At 39.1% G+C, this 17832-nt stretch overlaps 1 protein-coding gene across 1 annotated transcript in view; it reads right to left on the minus strand.

Moving 5' to 3' along the window:
- Positions 1-834: 834 nt before the first annotated feature.
- Positions 835-17832, minus strand: part of BMX (BMX non-receptor tyrosine kinase) — a 29674-nt gene continuing 12676 nt past the window's right edge. The window contains exons 8-19 of the mRNA XM_013094462.5: positions 15736-15798; positions 14638-14697; positions 14002-14056; positions 12719-12801; positions 12104-12231; positions 11619-11693; positions 10681-10852; positions 9570-9786; positions 7931-7995; positions 6766-6884; positions 5098-5255; positions 835-4052 (exon numbers count right to left, since the gene is read on the minus strand). Coding sequence (XP_012949916.1) covers positions 3978-4052; positions 5098-5255; positions 6766-6884; positions 7931-7995; positions 9570-9786; positions 10681-10852; positions 11619-11693; positions 12104-12231; positions 12719-12801; positions 14002-14056; positions 14638-14697; positions 15736-15798 — 1270 coding nt within the window. The 3' untranslated portion in view covers positions 835-3977. The remainder of the gene's footprint in view (positions 4053-5097; positions 5256-6765; positions 6885-7930; positions 7996-9569; positions 9787-10680; positions 10853-11618; positions 11694-12103; positions 12232-12718; positions 12802-14001; positions 14057-14637; positions 14698-15735; positions 15799-17832) is intronic.

Genomic DNA, 17832 nt, shown 5'->3' on the forward strand with positions numbered 1-17832 from the left:
ACAAAACAATGTGTTGACTTTAAATACCAGCAGATTGCAAACAGGCAATCTCAGCACCTCTCTGCAATCATACATAAAATAAATGTTATTAGCATTAAATATAAAAGCTCCAAATTGTGGAAAAGCTAGGTTCAACATTAAACGACACCACAAAATTCTGAGAACCTATATACAGACTCTTTCTGTTATGTGGTGAGATCCTGAAAAAAAAGGCTACCCATTCTTCCCTCCTCTGCTATGCACTTTCAGTGGAAACCTGGGTGGAGTTTAGAAACCTGAGGATAGTGGCTAGTGCCACTTCAGATGCTCTAAGGTAAACTGCCTTGTATCCAGCCACCCTTGGAGCAGTGGCAGCAGAAGGAGTGGGTGTGTTGATACGACAGATACGGCAGAGCTTCTGTCTAGAGGGATGTGAATATACTTGGTGACTGGGCCAGCAGAAAGCTCATGAAAATGAAGAAGTGGAAGTGCAAAGTTCTGCACTTGTTGGTGAATAACCCTATGTATTGATGCAGGCTGGGAACTGAGTGACTGAGTAGCAGCCCTACCAAAAAGGAGCCGAGAGCTGTGAACGACACCAGGTTGAACATGAGCCAACAGTGTGTGGCTGCTGTGAATGAAGGAAATTGCAGACTGGAATTCATTAGGAGGAGCATGACCAGCTTGTCAAGGGAAGTCATTATTTTCCTCCGTGTAGTGGTTTAACCCGGCCGGCAGCTAAACACCACACAGCCGTTTGCTCACCCTCCCTCCTCCCTCTCTGGGATGGGGGAGAGAAACAGGAAAGTAAAGCCCATGGGTTGAGATAAAAACAGTTTATTAAGACAGGAAAATGATAATAACAATAATAATAATAACAACAACGATGATAATAGTACTACTACTACTAATGTGTACAAACAAGTGATGCACAATGCAATTGCTCACCACCCGCTGACCGATGCCCAGCCTAACCCCTCACCCAGTCCGGACCCCTCCTCCTGGCTAGCCACCCCTATATATTGTTTAGCATGACACCAGATGGGATGGAATACCCCTTTGGCTAGTTTGGGTCACCCGTCCTGGGTCTGTCCCCTCCCAGCTCCTGCTGCACCCCCAGCCTGCCCGTTGGCAGGACAGAGCAAGAAGCTGAGACATCCTTGGGGTGTAAACACAGCTCTGCAACAACTAAAACATCGGGGTGTTATCAGCACTCTTCTCATCCTAAGCCAAAACATAGCATTCTACCAGCTACTAGGAAGAAAATTAGCTTTGTCCTAACTGAAATCAACACACTCTGTTTTCCACCAGTGAGACAACTCTGCAATAACTTTTTGGTGGCTCCTGGTTCAAGAGGGACGTGGAGAAACCAGAGATCTTTTATAGAGGGCTCCCACGGATAAAGGGCCTACAGTACATGTCCGATGAAGAGAGGCTGAGGTGGCAGGCCTTGCTGAGTAAGGCAAAGAAGAAGCTACAGAGAAACCTCGTAACTGCCTACAGCTACTCGTTTGCTCAGTCCTCTGTAGAGTCAGGGTGTATATGTATAACGGGGCAGCAGGCTGAGGCTTAGGGTGTTCAGTATGCACCTGGAAAGGAAAAGCTGTTCATGAGGAAGGTAGTACAGCGCTGGGACAGGCTGCCTATCCCACACTATGAAGGCCTGTGGGATCACCTTCCTGGAAAGCGTTCAGGGGTCAGGTAGATAAAGATACGTTGGCACAGTCCTTGGGAAAGTCCCGGTCTGTGTGTGAAGTTCGGTAGATGACCTCTAGAGGTCCCTTCAGCCAACATTTCCACGATTCTGTCCCTTGTAGGTCTTTACTGATCTAAGAGACAAAAACCAACTAAAGACAATTCAAAATGGTAGACAAATGATACTGGTTAGCTGCAAACTACACAGGAATGTAAAGCAATGGAAACATTTTATTTTCTTTGAGTTGTCTATACCACATATCTCATTGCCATAATATCCCTAAACCTTAGTACTTTAGCTGAACTTTAAGACAAATAATTCAACTATATGTAGTTTTCTCACTTACAGTGCAGCAACAGAAATGGGGAATGACAAATCTGAAAAAAATTAAATAATGTAATTAGACATGCCAGCCATCTTCGGATCTGTTGTTAAGATTAACATTTCCATTAAGACAAAGCTTTCATTTCAAAGCAATTAATTTTAAAAGCTGTGCTATAAATCAAAAGACCACAATTCAGAATTGTTAATATATAAAACCACTAAAAAATATAGCAGGATGTTGGAAGGACAGAAATAAAAAGACGACATTTATATTAAAAAACCATCCCCGTACATCAGCCCCAATGTCATTTCCTCACCCTGCCTGTCCTTGGGGCCCACCCTTCACTCATATGCTGTCCTTTAAACGGGTCTGCACCTCTTCCTTGAGGCACAGGCAATGTCATTCCATGCCCAGCCTCTCTCTCAGACCATACAAGCCTCCCATGACCCCCCATAAGCTATGTGTAGTCACACACGTAATTATTTTCATGGTCCCAGATGCTATTTCCCCAGAAAGACACACTGCTCCCATTGTAGACAGGCATGTGCTCTGCAAGGGAGCTTTCAGTGGAGGGACTAGGCAACAACAAGAAGCACAGGCACCAGAGCCCCAGACTGGCCCTGGGTCTTCATTTCTTTCTCCCCACTCCTCACATGTCTGCACCCTGCATTTCTTACTCCTTAGGCTCAGTTTAGGCTCAGCACCTCTGGACAGGTGCTGGCCCCAGCTCAGACTTGAGCTGCAGAGGCGTCCCCATTAAGGCTGGGACAGCTCCACCAGGGCAGCTGGTAGGCAGCAATTGCTCCAGCTCCTAGAGGGGACTCACAAAGACTTAGCTCAACTCTAAGGAGAGAGGAGATTATATATATATATATATATATATATATAAAATATATATACATATATATATATATTTTTTTTTTTTCTTCCAGAAATTGCTTTATTTTATAACCCCTTCTTTTCATATACATTAGATCAGCATTTTACAAATGTCAGTGTCTAAGTTTAGACTACTCTGTTATGGTTAAGTAACTTCAGACATATTTGGTATCTCTAGACAGAATGAAGTTAGTGTTAATTAGCATAGTGCTATGAGCAATTGAAAGTTGGGAGTTCTTATTTAAGAACTCAGTGTTAACATTAGGAACCAAATTTCATCTCATCACTAGTAAAATAGCTGGCTAAGCAATTATATTAATGACATTTTCAGTTCTAAAATTTTGGCTTCTCAGGTTGTATAGAGATCAGCATAATTTACCACCTACTATTGTAATGGCTACAAAATTCTGCAAAAACATTTTTTTTTCCATTTTCTAAGTGCAGCAGGAAGCAATAACACTCCAGAAAAACTCCTCATATGTAGCTAAGCTGCAGATATCTTAGATACATAGTTTAGAATAAATTCCAAATCAAACACATACCCTGAGGGCCAAAATTAAAATCAATACTACTGGTAAACAAACTGATATAACAGAAATTTCTAAGTAATTGAAAGCGAGGCTATAACTTCTTATGTTACTGTTACTTGCAGCAGTTCTAAATTTGACCTCAGGCATCAGCTTCAAGGGATTACAAAGAAAAAAATACATTCAGATGAGTTATGATAATCAGAAAACCTAACAAGCATGAATTTCCCTATTTACATTTCCAGTTAAGGCCAAACAATGACAGCTTGGAAGCAAGGAAGGTGTATACACAGTTGCTGTATGGCTCAGTGTCTGCGAAGTCCTTTGAGACAATGCTAACAGAATGAATTATATTCTTCCACAGCATCCTTCCAGATTCTATCACCTGCAGCATATCATAAAAGCTTTCTCCATACACTTCTTGGTCAGCTCCCTGATTAAGTCAGAAAAAGACTAATATACAGAATAATAGAGATGGTTAATGTCAGGAAGAGTTCATATTTAATTCTCTCACAGAAGACAGTTGATATGAAACCAGTATGCACAGTCATCAGTCTATGAATCTTCTTTTTCAAGCCCTGCTGTCTTCTCTCAGTGCCTCAAAAAATGATAGAAGCTGAAAAAAGGCAGGACGCTTTTCTGGTAGCTGAATGAAGCAAAGATGATAGATACAGTTATTTACTTTTGAAATCATTCAAGAACTGCAGTCTGCATTTTTTTTCCTTGACTTTAGCATGAAGAAAACAGAGAGACAATGATGTTTAAAGGGTAAAGAAAATTAAAGTTATTTTGTATATTTTCCTTATATTGTGGTGGTTAATATTCTTCCTTTCCATTAACATGTCCTACAGTAAGTTTTTCTTTTTTTTTTCTTTCTTTCTTTCTTTCTTTTTTTTTTTTCTTTTTTTTTTTTTTTTTTCTGTCAGTTATATTTAAAAAACTATCATCACTGTCATTTCGTGGTATCACCAACAATATGCCAAATGGTCCTTTTTTGCTGGTGATAAACAAGTCATGGTTCATAGAGAACAGACTAAAATTTAGTTGAGGAGGAAAAATAAATCAGGATTAATTCTTGGCACAGCAGACACAAATCTTTAAAAATAATACAAGCGTGTTCAGCATTTGATTCACAACTCATAGAAGAATCACAGATGGGATAACACAACCTTCCCATAAAAATAACCCCAGTGGGGTTGCACAGCTTTAGTGATCTAAAAATGTAGAGATCTATCTAAATTATTTAAGGCACATGTATATGAATAGAGACAAGTTAATTCTATAATGGCTAAGATAGAAAGGACAAATGACCATAGGGAGGTATAGCAGTAGTGGTCCTGTAATCATGGAAAGAATTTAGACAATTACCTTGGATCAGGACTCAAATTTTAGAACAGTAAAATTAGGTGAGAATAAACTCACCCTGCATATTATGTTGACAATCAAGCATATTTTAATGTTATTTACTTAAATTTGTGGTTCTGAGGAGAATCTTCTTTTATGTCCTATTTCTTGTGCTTTCTCCTCTTATTGCTAACAAAGTCCTGAACTAGACTGTTATATGCAATGTACTACATACAAAGCAAGGCTTTTATAAGAGAATTTACCATTTTGAACATTAATTCAGCTGTGAATCCCAGTAACTCCTACTAATTTTTTTTTCCGCAGTTAATATATGCAGTTATACATACCTCATGCCAGCAGTTGTACATTATCTGGTAGGTGATGTCTGAAACCAGTTGTGGTCTATAAAGTCTGTATCCCTGCGAAACTTTCTCAATCACCTGCATGTTATCATACAGCTCGTAGGGCTGCTTTCCCAAAGTGAACACCTCCCACATTAAGATACCTGCCGAAATATTCACAGCAATGGAAGACAAGAAATGAAAGTCAAGAAAGGCAAGGAAATCCTTTCCCAGAACAAGATGCACACGGAATGTGTAACCAACTCCACTTATTCATATTAATTAATTCATAAATTAATTCATAAAAACAGCCAGCTGTGTTAGAACTATTTTGTTGTAACTAAACATGTGATACAAACAGTAAAGTAAAAGAAAAAAAAGTACAATTTTTATTTTATTCACAATATTTATTATTAAGACTGACAGTAAAGATTTTTTTTTCCACTGAGAAATTTATTGGATTTTCAACTTCTCTCCAGCTTGACGACTCAAGCATTGTAGTGTCACAGTGAGATCAGAATAAAATTGTATCTGAATTCCAGCTTTCCCTGATGAAAGCATTAAGTATCCAAGATTATTTGTTCTCAGACATCTACTTTTGGGATATGAATGCCAAATGTTCAGTTCTTTAGCCCTTCAAAGATACATGAATTTAAAACAACTAAACAAGAACTGATGGATTCAGCTCTTCCTTTGCTTCCACTGCATCAATGGATAGTGGTAAAATGAGAAAACACCTTCTAAGGAAAAATAGTGTTTCCCATTGAAGTTAGTGCTGGTATTGAAGTTAATGACAATAATGCCTGGAGTCAGGATTTCATCCATCAGAACAAAAAGAAAATTTATCACCAGAAAATCCAACTTCTGATTGAATTGTATATGTTATAAAAAAGCTTGTAAAGGTCATTAACAATATTGGGAGACTAGCTGAAGTAAAAGATAAGAAGAAACACTGCATTTGGAAACACTTTCATCTGCTTTATTCACCATTGTTCAATGTCAAGAAGAGTGGGTTGCCAATCTTTCACCAATTTGACAGCTGCTAAAATTTTCTTACTGCAGGAGCAAACCCCTGTAAGTGGAATTTAAGTCTATTCACAAGAGGCTGCCCTTTCTTTGCTACCTTTTGCAGACTTTTAGAAACACTGAACAGACTCCAGGGATTTTAAAATAATAGCTTGAGAACCACTGAAGTAGAAGTTCAAATGTTTTAAATTCATGGGTAGAAGGTGGTCTGCAAATGCATCTTATTCTTTGCCAAGATGCAGAGTCTCCATTAGCACAGTTTCTCTGCCACAGCTGGCTCATGCAAAGTGTCTGTTCTGACCTCTGTGACTAATAGAAAAACTCTTTTGAGTTGGGCAGCGCAGATTTATGGTCTACAGCCAAAGATACTGTTTGATCTCCACTGCCAACAGTTCCCTTTGTTGCATCCTATTAAACACATACAAAGCAACTGGGGAGTGGACAAGGTTTCTATGTGACTATAAGAAAAACAGTCGGGCTAAAAATCCAGAGTATAGGTTTTGATGCATATAATTAATAAACAAGCTGTAACTTCTTTTTACATTCTTTCAGTGTGCAAATGTCTAGTATTTTCATGTGGTATGCTAAGGAAAGCCAAACATGATTGCATATATGCATACATATTTATATGTCAAATTCCATACTTACCGAAGGCCCATACATCTGACTTGCTGCTAAATTTGGTGTAATTAAAAACTTCTGGTGCTGACCACTTCACTGGAAACTTGGTTCCTAGTGAGCTTACATACAGATCATCCAGAACATACCTACAATGCAAGAAACAAACTTGGTTGTGACTGAGTTATAGAATCATAGAGTCACAGAATGGTTCGGGTTGGAAAAGACCATCTAATTCCAACCCCCTGCCATAGGCAGAGACACCTTCCACGAGACCAGGCTTCTCAGTTGCAGTAAAATACTGCTTACTCTGTCTTCCTTGCATATCAGAGGGTTCCTAGGAATAGCCTGGACAGAATTCCAAATTTCCAAAGGATACCTGGTATCTATAATTGATAGACCAGGTCCTTGTTATCAGCTTATTAGATAAATAATGCAGAATCAAAGATGAATGTTGTCAGGCCATCTTGTCCATTCTCCTGCTCAAATGTGATTATTCCCAACACCAAATCAGGTCAGCTATGGCTCTATGTAGCCAAGTCTTAAAAGCCTCCAGAAATGGCAATTCCACAGTGTCCTCAGCTAACAAAGTTAAACTAAGTTGCCTGTAGCACTACCTCCTTGTGAAAAGCTTCTTGTTGTCCAAACCTGAACTTCCGGAGCTGCATTATGTGACCAGTGTTTGTGGTTATATCACCTGGCACTGCTGAGACAAATTTGGCACCATCAGTTTTATAACTGTAAGTAGCCATAAGCAGCTTTCAGGTTTCCTCTTAGCCTCCCCCTCTTCACCAGACTAAGCAGCCCATGCTCCCTCAGCTATCCTCAGAGAAGGTGTACTCCAGGATGCACATCCTCTCCCACTTCTCTCCACTGAGGCCACTGATGGAGATGTTTAGCCCCCAAATTAGTTGCATATCCTCTACACAAAGCAATCTATGAGATTTCCTTAATAAGCATTAGTTGTGAAATCACTCAGCTGCATCTGGGCTTTAAGCAATAACTTTTTGAGACAGCAAACTATCTTTATTCTAACCTCATGATGGTTTATGGTCATTAATGGATAGAAGACACAAAGAGCTGTAACATGTTGTGGCTTAACCTTACCAATAGCCAGGAGTTAGCTAAACAATGCCAGTAAATTATAGCTACCCTAACATCATAGCTTCACAAAGCTCCCAGTTCTTTTACTTACCTTGTCATCCCGAAGTCAGATACTTTCACAGTAAGATTGCTGTCAACCAAACAGTTTCTAGCAGCCTTTAGTAGAAAGGTGAGAAAATAGATGAGTAGAAGAAGACCAAAGAGAAGCAAATAACATCTTGGTGGTTTGCTATCATTTATGATGTATCATCATTTCTGTCCACTAGCATTTCAAGAAATAATTATATTCTTTGATTGAAGCAATGAAGTTGGGAACTGTAAGATAGTGGTAAGTAGCTCTTATCGTTATCTCAGCTGTAATAATGACATTGGGGGATGAGAATCCCACATTTGCTTGGAAAGACAGCAACAGAGCTAGAAACTAAACCCTGTCTTTAGAATTGCATCATGCTCCAGGGTCTTTTTGTGTAGTCTCAGAATGTATCAAGGCATTAAAAGCAGGAAAGAAAACATTGATTTGATTATTCACATTGCATTAGAAACAGAGTGGAACAATAAAAGATGATATAAACAGTCTGTTTTATGAAAAGTTCAGCATGAACCTAGTTCTACAAATGATCACTAGAGAACACTTATCTGAGGCTGTATTCTCTGCCTGTATGCTCATTAATTTTTGTGATGTAGTTTGAATCTACAGTCCTCAACCTGAAATGAAGCTCAAAATTTATTCCTGTTTTCCCATGGTGTAAAGCCAGTTTTCAGAATCTGACTTTGTATTTATAACTTGAGTTCTGCTACCTAAGCTTTCTGACATTCCTGATTTCTGAATCAGGTGTGAAAATTAGTAAGCTATAGATTTAACAACTTGGTTTACAAATAGACACAAATCTTTGAAAACATCAGCAATGCAGCATTTAAAATGCTACCTGAGGAGATGGCATCCCTACTGGAAAGTTAAGCAAGACTATAACAAATATTGTCACAAATATTCCACCATATTTTTGTCTGGATTAAAATGTAAAACATTGCTATTGACTCTGAAGCACAATATACCAGAAATTTGGAAAGGCTCACTTTTAACAGGCCCATAAAATAACCACTTATTTCCCCAAAGACTTATACTACCATTCTTGATAGCTAAGTTTTGCAGCAACTTGAAAAAATTGATTGAAGGCAGTGGCAGAGAAATGTATTTAAGGGAGAGGGCAACTGCAGACTTTCAGGTTCTGTTCCTGCTTGCAATGCACCAGAGTAAATTCCCATTTATCCTAGTAGTGGTCACACTTGTTTTATAAGAGAAAAAGTTTCCAATTAAACAAATCCTTGACTCATTAACATGTGACCCACATCTTTAATGCTGCACCTCTTTCTCCTGGAGGACTAAATTATCACTGGACAGACCTCTTTGCTTTATTAATGTTATAATTGGATATCTCTGCTGCCAAGTGGTGCATAAACCCCTGAGGCCAGCACCCATAAATGTGGGCAGCACGGTATGCAGTGCTGTAGACTTGCCAGCTCAGCTCTGAAACAGAGCAAGTCAGCTTGTTTACATGGGCCTTTAGTGCCCCTAGGCCAGAGCTGGTTTGTACACCAGCTGTGTGTCTCTAACCTGCAGACTATGATGCTTTTTTGGGTGAAGGCCTACAGAGCCAGAGCAGCTGTGGCTGAACCTAACGGCAGAACTGCCTCTGCCTATCCTGTTCCAGTTATACTGTCCGATAGCTTACCAAGTCTCTGTGTATGAACTGACAGCTCTCCAGAAACGCCATAGCATCACAAACGTCATAACATATTTCCAGAAGCTGAAGGGGTTGCAGCTCCTTCCCATGACTGTGTAAGTAGCTAAGCAAACTGCCATTTGACATATATTCCATCACTATATAGATGGGATACAGTTTTGAGCATACACCATACAGTCTAACAAGTTTGGGATGATTAAGTTTCCTGAAACAAATAAAAATATAATAGTTAAAGAATAAATAGCTATGATTGTTCATTTCTGTAAGTTTTGTCCTTCAAATATTAATGTAGCATACTCTGAGACATTCGTGAGACTGGATACAGTCCTATCACAGGCAGTAAATTATTCCTTTTTAAGAAGTACTGAGACGCCTTCTGCTCATTACTGGGAGACTCAGTATTGATGGGAACCAAAAAAAGACTCAGTATTGATGAAATGACAACTTCATAGTCGAAATCTGAAATAAGATTAAGCAGTGCAAATGTGCAGCCTTATTAGTGGAAGAAAATAGAAATGAGCAGGTATGGTGGGTCTTTTACCTTAAAATTTTCTACTAAAATCATGCTGCAAAATTCTGATTGTATCAGCTAGTTGGCTGCCTGAAATGTAGTGCATACATTTAAAATATAACAGAAATATTCTTGAATTCATGTGCCTCGGTTATCATTTCATGGAATTTCATTGGACATTCTAACATGATTGCCTCTTTGGAGTCAGACTAAAGCTGCAAGTCACATGTTCATATTGATGGCATTTTCCTGTTATTCATCTCATTCCTACCTGCAGGATGGCAGGAACATCTTTCTAACCATTTCAGTAAAAATGCTAATGAAGCATAGTTTTAAGTGATGTATGTGGAACCTCTAACTTGTAGAAGAGATGTTAATTGAAAACTTTTTTGTAGATGACCCTATCAATCTCTGTGTTGTTCTTTTGGTAATATTACATGACTACATATTTAGCCTGTGCCTAATGTACCCAACACTATTTAATGATATTTTTAAGAGGAAAATATTTTTTCTGTGTCTGCTATGTATTACTGATTAATGAATGGAGAGATCATTGCTTCCAAATAATTAAGCAATGTCACAGCTTACATCATGGTCTGAGCTTCTTCTGTGAATTCATCTTCTGACATTGCTCCCTCTTTAACCATCTTTATGGCCACATCATATTGTCCCTTCCACTTTCCCAGATGCACCTCTCCAAACTGACCACTTCCTAGCTCTCTCAACAGGACAATTTCTTCTCGCTTCAGCTCCCATACTCCTAGTGGGACAAAAGAAATTCCCTTTAGCAAAAAAATGGGCAAATGAGGGCATGGCATCTACCACATGCAATGGCTTTTTTTTCTCTGAAGGGTTGTAGAACAACACTGCACTGAGGCAACATACCTTTTTCTCATCTAAGCTTTGTGTTTGAGTTATAGAAGGACACTACCATTCCTGAAAGTGTTGTTCGCTACTACCTGGATTTTTGCCTTATAAACAGATTTGAGGAAGTTTTAAGTATCAAATGACGATATATATTTATGTAGGAGATTAGAAAACAAGTATTACTGTGCCAGGCAATGTGGCAGAGGGAAGAAATGGCATTGACTCAGATATGCTGGGGAAGAAAGCACACAAAGCCTTTCACGGTTGATACAAAATTTGACTTAGGGTCCCTTAAAAAGGCATAACATAAAAGTTGACATAAAACACCTTTGCATTCACCTTGCCCTGGACATAAACAAGACACACATGAAGGAAGGGATACCCTATTTCATAGAACCATAGAGTCTCAGTGCTGTTCTGGACAACAGGAAGCTATGGAAGGGGCTGGATGACTGAAAGACCATCTTTCCCAAATTCTCACAGGGTAGGAGGCTCTGCATTGTCTGCATGGACAAACTGAAAGGGCAACCAAACAGTGAGCTCAAGGATTCTGCAACCTCTTACAAGCCTGAACATAGTAAGGGTCACAATTTTCTGGTTATTAATTTCTTGGTGGCCAAGACTGACACCAGATTCAAAAATGAAAGTTATCTTCCTACCATTTCCCAGTGAAGCTGTGTCTGGGACTTTATTTACTTGCATAGATACTGCATGCCGTAGCCTTGTCACGATACCTACAAAGAAAACCTCTTAAAGTTGACAATACATAAATGACTTCTCTGAATCAAAGAAAATAAAGGGGAATTAACACAAACACGCACACACCATATTACAACCATCCAGGTAATGACAGAGGACAATGTTTAGCAGATGCTTCACTTCACAAGACTGAGTATTTTCTGTGCTTAAATGCTATTCCAGCAGAGGTATTGCAAGAAGAGGTATTACAATACCCAAAAGCACTGTACAGAAAAGCAAAGCAACTATTTTGATTGTGAACATGGTAGATCAAGTTCCACCTAAATTCTCCCAAAAGATGTTTTGATATTTAGAAGATTCAGTATTGAAAGTGATTCATGATAACTCTGAGAAGCCCAGAAGCCTAAGCCAAAACCAATCAAATAGAAAGAGCACACGGGATTACCTGCTGAGTTGTGCTGGTGATAGTGTATAAGTATGGGAATTGATTCAAAACAGTAATTTTCAGCGAGGTAATACTTGTTCTGAGGGGTTTTGTGCACATGGTAATGTTTGACTGTTCCTTTTTTACTTCTGAAAAACACAACAAAGTGCTGTGTATGTTTGAGTGTTACAAAGTGCCTTCCAGACCATGCATGAATAGATTAATTAGTTGCTGAATGAACTGCAACACCCTTCCCTTCCCTTCCCTTCCCTTCCCTTCCCTTCCCTTCCCTTCCCTTCCCTTCCCTTCCCTTCCCTTCCCTTCCCTTCCCTTCCCTTCCCTTCCCTTCCCTTCCCTTCCCTTCCCTTCCCTTCCCTTCCCTTCCCTTCCCTTCCCTTCCCTTCCCTTCCCTTCCCTTCCCTTCCCTTCCCTTCCCTTCCCTTCCCTTCCCTTCCCTTCCCTTCCCTTCCCTTCCCTTCCCTTCCCTTCCCTTCCCTTCCCTTCCCTTCCCTTCCCTTCCCTTCCCTTCCCTTCCCTTCCCCACATTGCTGCAGAGATTTTGTTCATGACCAGTCACACCAAGTAGCATGTCCATAGCATGCTCACAGAAATGATATACATTCTTTGGATACTCACTCTTGAAACTTGCTGAATACAGACACAGTAAATGTTCCTGCCTGGCTAGAAGATTTCCGCACCAAAAAAGCACCTTCTTTTCCCTAATTATTAAAATAATAATAATAATACAAGAAACACTGAAGTTGGGATTCACCCCAGTGAACTTTAGATTTCTATACTATAATGTCCACAAAGGAGAGGAGACGTGACTCATATGACATCCTTTAAGTAGTAAATTAGGACAAGATAAATTATGTCTTAGAAATACTTATTTCTCTCCACTAAAAAGGGTATCTAGGTAACTGGTTGTGGTATCCCACTGTAGATGTTTAAAACTAGGTGAGTTGTGCCTCAGTCCAGACATGAAGCAAGTATTGTGCCATTTTTGTGTGGTGCATAGATACAGATTTATTGCAGGGGAGATTTAGCAGCTACACCTCTGATGTGCTAGAAATGGCTAGTACAGGGATGAAAGAAGACATCCAGAACTTCACATAGAGGCCAAACTTCATTGTTGTGAAGTTCAGACTGAGACATAGACCCTTTTCTGATTTGCCACACTTGAACTTCATTCCTGAACCAGTGGCACAGGTCTAAGGGAAAGGACATTGAGACAAGGCTCACAAAGATTTGGGTTTTCTCAAAGCAGTTAGTGGCTGAGTGCCAATTTCTGAAGCTGTGAGAAAGCAACCAGCTGCCAAGGGAAAAGACAATAACTCGTTTACACTGGACACCTAAGCCTAAAGCACAGCTGAGGCTAGATCTCCTGCAGAAAGGTGCACAGATAAATCCTTCTGCAGTTGTCTTTTGTGATGGCTGGTACACCTGAGACACCCCGCAGTTCTAGTCTTTGCTCTCAATCTGCAGGCATAGCACTGTTTTGCTCAAGTTTCCCTGCTCGTCTGGGTGAAGTTTTACTTCATATCCACATGTTATAAAACTAGCACAAAGAACTCCTCTAGACTGATCTGCAGGAAGAGCCACGCTGGAGCAAACAGAGGCTTAAAGCTAAAACCAATACGCAGAGCCATGGGGGGAAAGGTACATGTTATGGCTTTGCTCCAGGCCTATTTTTGAAGTGTATCATTTGTTTGTCTGTGTAAGAGCCATCAACACATCTGGACATTATTTTAGAGATCTGTTTATCGGCACCAAATTAGCACAAGAGTTTCCAGCACTGTGCAATATGACAGCTATTTGAAGAGCATCAGCATCCTCTAGCTACACAGTATAGCAAAGACAACTGGCACACAAACATTTACACAGTTATTCATATACAAGCAATAAAAGATATGCAGGACCTTCTGACGGAGCAGCTGCTCAGCCTGGGCACGGGAGATACCATCAGCATACCAACTGCAAGGAGAAATATGGGGCTTGTTATTGATAGGCTGATTTCTAGACAAGGCACAACAGATTCATGAAAAATGCCATACACTGTAAATATTTTCAAAACTGCTTTGAAAAGCCAGAAATTAGACTTGTTACGCATTTGTGATTTTGGGCCATGATAAGAAGGAAACCACTAGTTCCCATGTGCTTCTGACGTGTCTCTTCATTCTGAAATATCAGGGCCTACTCTGTGACTTCAACTTTTTACAGTAACTTTTTACAGGGTTGGAGAATAACTCCTAACACCTTACTAGTGTAGGAGACTAATTTGTCTAAATGTCAAAAGCTTTTTTTTTTTTTTTTTTTTTTTTTTTTTTTTTTTTTCCAAAACCAAATACATTCCTTCTTTTGGAAGCCTGTGGGTAGTGATGCTGATGATGACCTCAAAGCTGCTGACAATATACATAGTTATTACCATTAATATAACATCAATGTATAGAATTCCATTGTTCTAGGAAGTTGCATAAAGTGGAATGGCTGTGGAATAAAGTGGAGTGGCCCAAAGAATTTTTCAGTTCTCACGAAGACATATCCTACATACTCACTCGTGCTGTGCAATACTCTGCTCTTCTGATGCTGTGTGCTCATTGACACTTGAGTTTTCCCTACAAAGACAAAATAATATACTGAAATTGTGAAAAAATAGTTATGGAAATTGCTTTCCTCAGGTCATACTATATATTTTTTGAGCAATTGCTGCTATTATGCCATGGTCTATAGTGAACATTTAAAATGTTGAGACATACTTAATTTTTTTTTTTTTTCCTGACTTGGCAAACACTTACATGGCCTTTCCTCTCCACTATGCAATGTATTGGAAAGACAAATCTGCTCTGTGCATGTTGTAGCAGGCAATGAGACTATATATGCCTTCACTGACCTCATGAAGAGATTGCATCTACCGTTTCAAAATTTGCATGGATGATTTCCAAACCTGTACAATGATATACTTCCCAAATAAATATTCTTAGCATGACAGACAATAGATAGAGTTCATGTGACAGAAAAAGATACCCCTAAAATAATCTTTTGTGCAAAAATAATAGTGATTCTAATTAATTCTGGATTTTTACACGTTATTATTATAGTGATTGCATTTTGTTGTTGTTGTTGTTTGTTTGTTTTAAAAATAGGAAACCTTTGAATCTTATCCAGTATGGTTTACTATGAGAAAATCTTCTAAGCTTCTGTAAGATTTTCATTCAAACACTTTGGCATATGCTTAGTACTTACAATGTCATATCACCTTACTAAAAATTCAGATCTGATATATCACTTTGACAGACTGAGACTCACTTTACCCTGTACTGGAATGCTCACTTATTGCATGAGATGCATGAGAGTGCTAGCAAGGGTGACATTTTAATGCTGAAATAAGACAACAAAGACTGAAATCCCAGCACATTGAAGACAGTGGCCAAACCCTCCTGATTTAAATGAAACCAGGATTTTCAACTGATGTTTTTTGTATTAATGTATGAGTCAAGAAGACAAATTGTACTTGATTCTACGCCTTGCAGTAAATGTTATGGTTAGTACTCAGAAAGTTACTTAAGAAGAAAAATATTCCAAAAATGTTGCCTGATCCTTTCTAGAGTGGTGAGGAGAACATTTAAGCAGTGGATGGCTGCATATTGATTCACCTTGGCTCATCATCATTCAGGGATAACTTTCTCAGGTAAGTGCTCGGTACAAAACCTTCATTCCTGCAAAATAAACAGTTCACAGTTCAGCTATCATACATGATTGCTTCTTAAAATTGGTCACTTAAAATAGGAAAAGGGATTAATCAGACAGTCGCTTTCTAGAATGCCACTAACAGAAATGCTCATGGTTAAAACATTTATGCTTTTTACATGATATGGAGGAAAATGCAGAGGTAATTTTGCTTTAGGAGGCTACATTTCAATGAGTTATTCTTTTTGCTAGTCACTGAAAAGGCTTCTTCCTCAGTGATTGGCTTCATCATATGGAAGACTGAAGCAACTGTTCAACAATATCATTACATGCCATCTTGGTTGCTGTGATGAAAGATGCCAGTGACTAATGGGTGCCAGCAGAGTATCCAAGGTCAAACACAGACAGTCAATAGGTAGGCTCAGAACTCTTCCCCACACAATGTCAGATGCAATTGAGAAGCTAAGCTAAGGGAATATGGACAGCTGAGCTACCACTTAAAGCAGCAGGCAGCATGACATGCTGAACTAAGTTATGGGGACCTGTAGTCATCCATAGAGTGGTAAGAGGGTGGACTGTATGCTGCACCCATCAGAAAAATAAATAAGGGGAATTAATATACATTTGAATATGGATGGAGACAGAAGAGAAGGGTTTCTCCACCATGGATCTCAATAGAACAAGAAGAAATCTGAGAGGGTACGGAATCTGAAACAGGTAACTGCCATCTGTTTGTTTCTACTACATCTGAAACACCAAGATTGTCAGTATTTCCAAGCAGAACTCTAAGGTTTTGTTATGATATAAATGGACAGGGTTTGTCCTTGCAGAATCAATACTGCAAAAGTCTCAGTTTCTCAAGCCAAAGAAAAATGTATGTCTATAAATATACATGTCTATAACTTTAAATGTCCTCCTTTCTCTTGATTTCTTTCTGCTCTTTCACTCATCTCAGAACACTTTGTTCAGCCTCCATAAGCAAAGCTGCCTGTATTGTACACTTTTACATAGCCATCATCATCATCATTCCAGTGATGGCCTTTAAAAGCATGTCTCAGATTACTCAGTTATTATTGCCTTAGAGTTGCCAGAGTTGTGTGCTGCTTTCTTCATCCAGAGCAGTATGCCAGTCCTGTGATTTTAATTTAATGTTGATTTATTTGTTTGCTTACTTGCAGATGTAAACTTAATCAATGAATTATGAGTGGATCAAGTCATTTCATTTTCTTCCAAACCAGATTGGAAATCCCCTAGCTCAAAAATTCTTCTCTCCCACATTTCTAACATGTACATAAAGTCAAACCCAGCTAGTATCTATCATGAGACAGACAAGGAATCATATCTCTTCCAGGCAGCCTCTGTTTTCTGTACTGCCTTTGTCTCCAGTGTACTCTGAAAGCTGTTTCTTATTTATTGACTTGGGAAGAGGTTCTCTTTTCTATACCAGCTGGATATTAATGAAAAATGTCTTATTTTAAGTAGTTGAAGGGGATTCCTCCACTTGTGAACCACAAAGGGAATAATTTAATGCTTCTGTCCTCTGCAGGATGGGGGTGCTCTGTCTCTTTGGGAAAGTATTCCTAAAGCTGGTGAGAGACTGAAGTGAGAAATTATTCCTGCTGCAGCAGTTCCCACTGGTCTCCTGTGTTCTGACTGCTATTACAATAGTGACGGTGTTGGTCTAAGGTTGATTTCTACATACTCAAGAGGCAAAGGTTGTGAGCAGAGATTTTATCTTTTATTCACTGAAACTAAAATGGACAGCTTCAGAATGCACAAGCCCTTCTTCAGGCACATATCAGAATTAATGCCAGTATAGTAAGGCTACTATTTTAGCTGGTATACAGGCAGTGATTACTGTGAATTGCACCTAGTCTGGCAGCCAAGGATGTTAATGAAAGTGGCGTTGCACACGAGAAAATGAGGCTTCTCCAAAAAGGTTTAGTAGCTACTAACATAGTTAAAACCTAAGGCTAATTTTAAAGATCCTGTAAGGTACCAGGACTGCCTGAAGTGTTGCCAATGAAGATAAGGTATGTGGAAGATCACGATCATGAAAAAGA

The sequence above is a fragment of the Anas platyrhynchos genome, chromosome 1, assembly GCF_047663525.1.
Source record: "Anas platyrhynchos isolate ZD024472 breed Pekin duck chromosome 1, IASCAAS_PekinDuck_T2T, whole genome shotgun sequence".
Taxonomy (NCBI): Eukaryota; Metazoa; Chordata; class Aves; order Anseriformes; family Anatidae; genus Anas; species Anas platyrhynchos.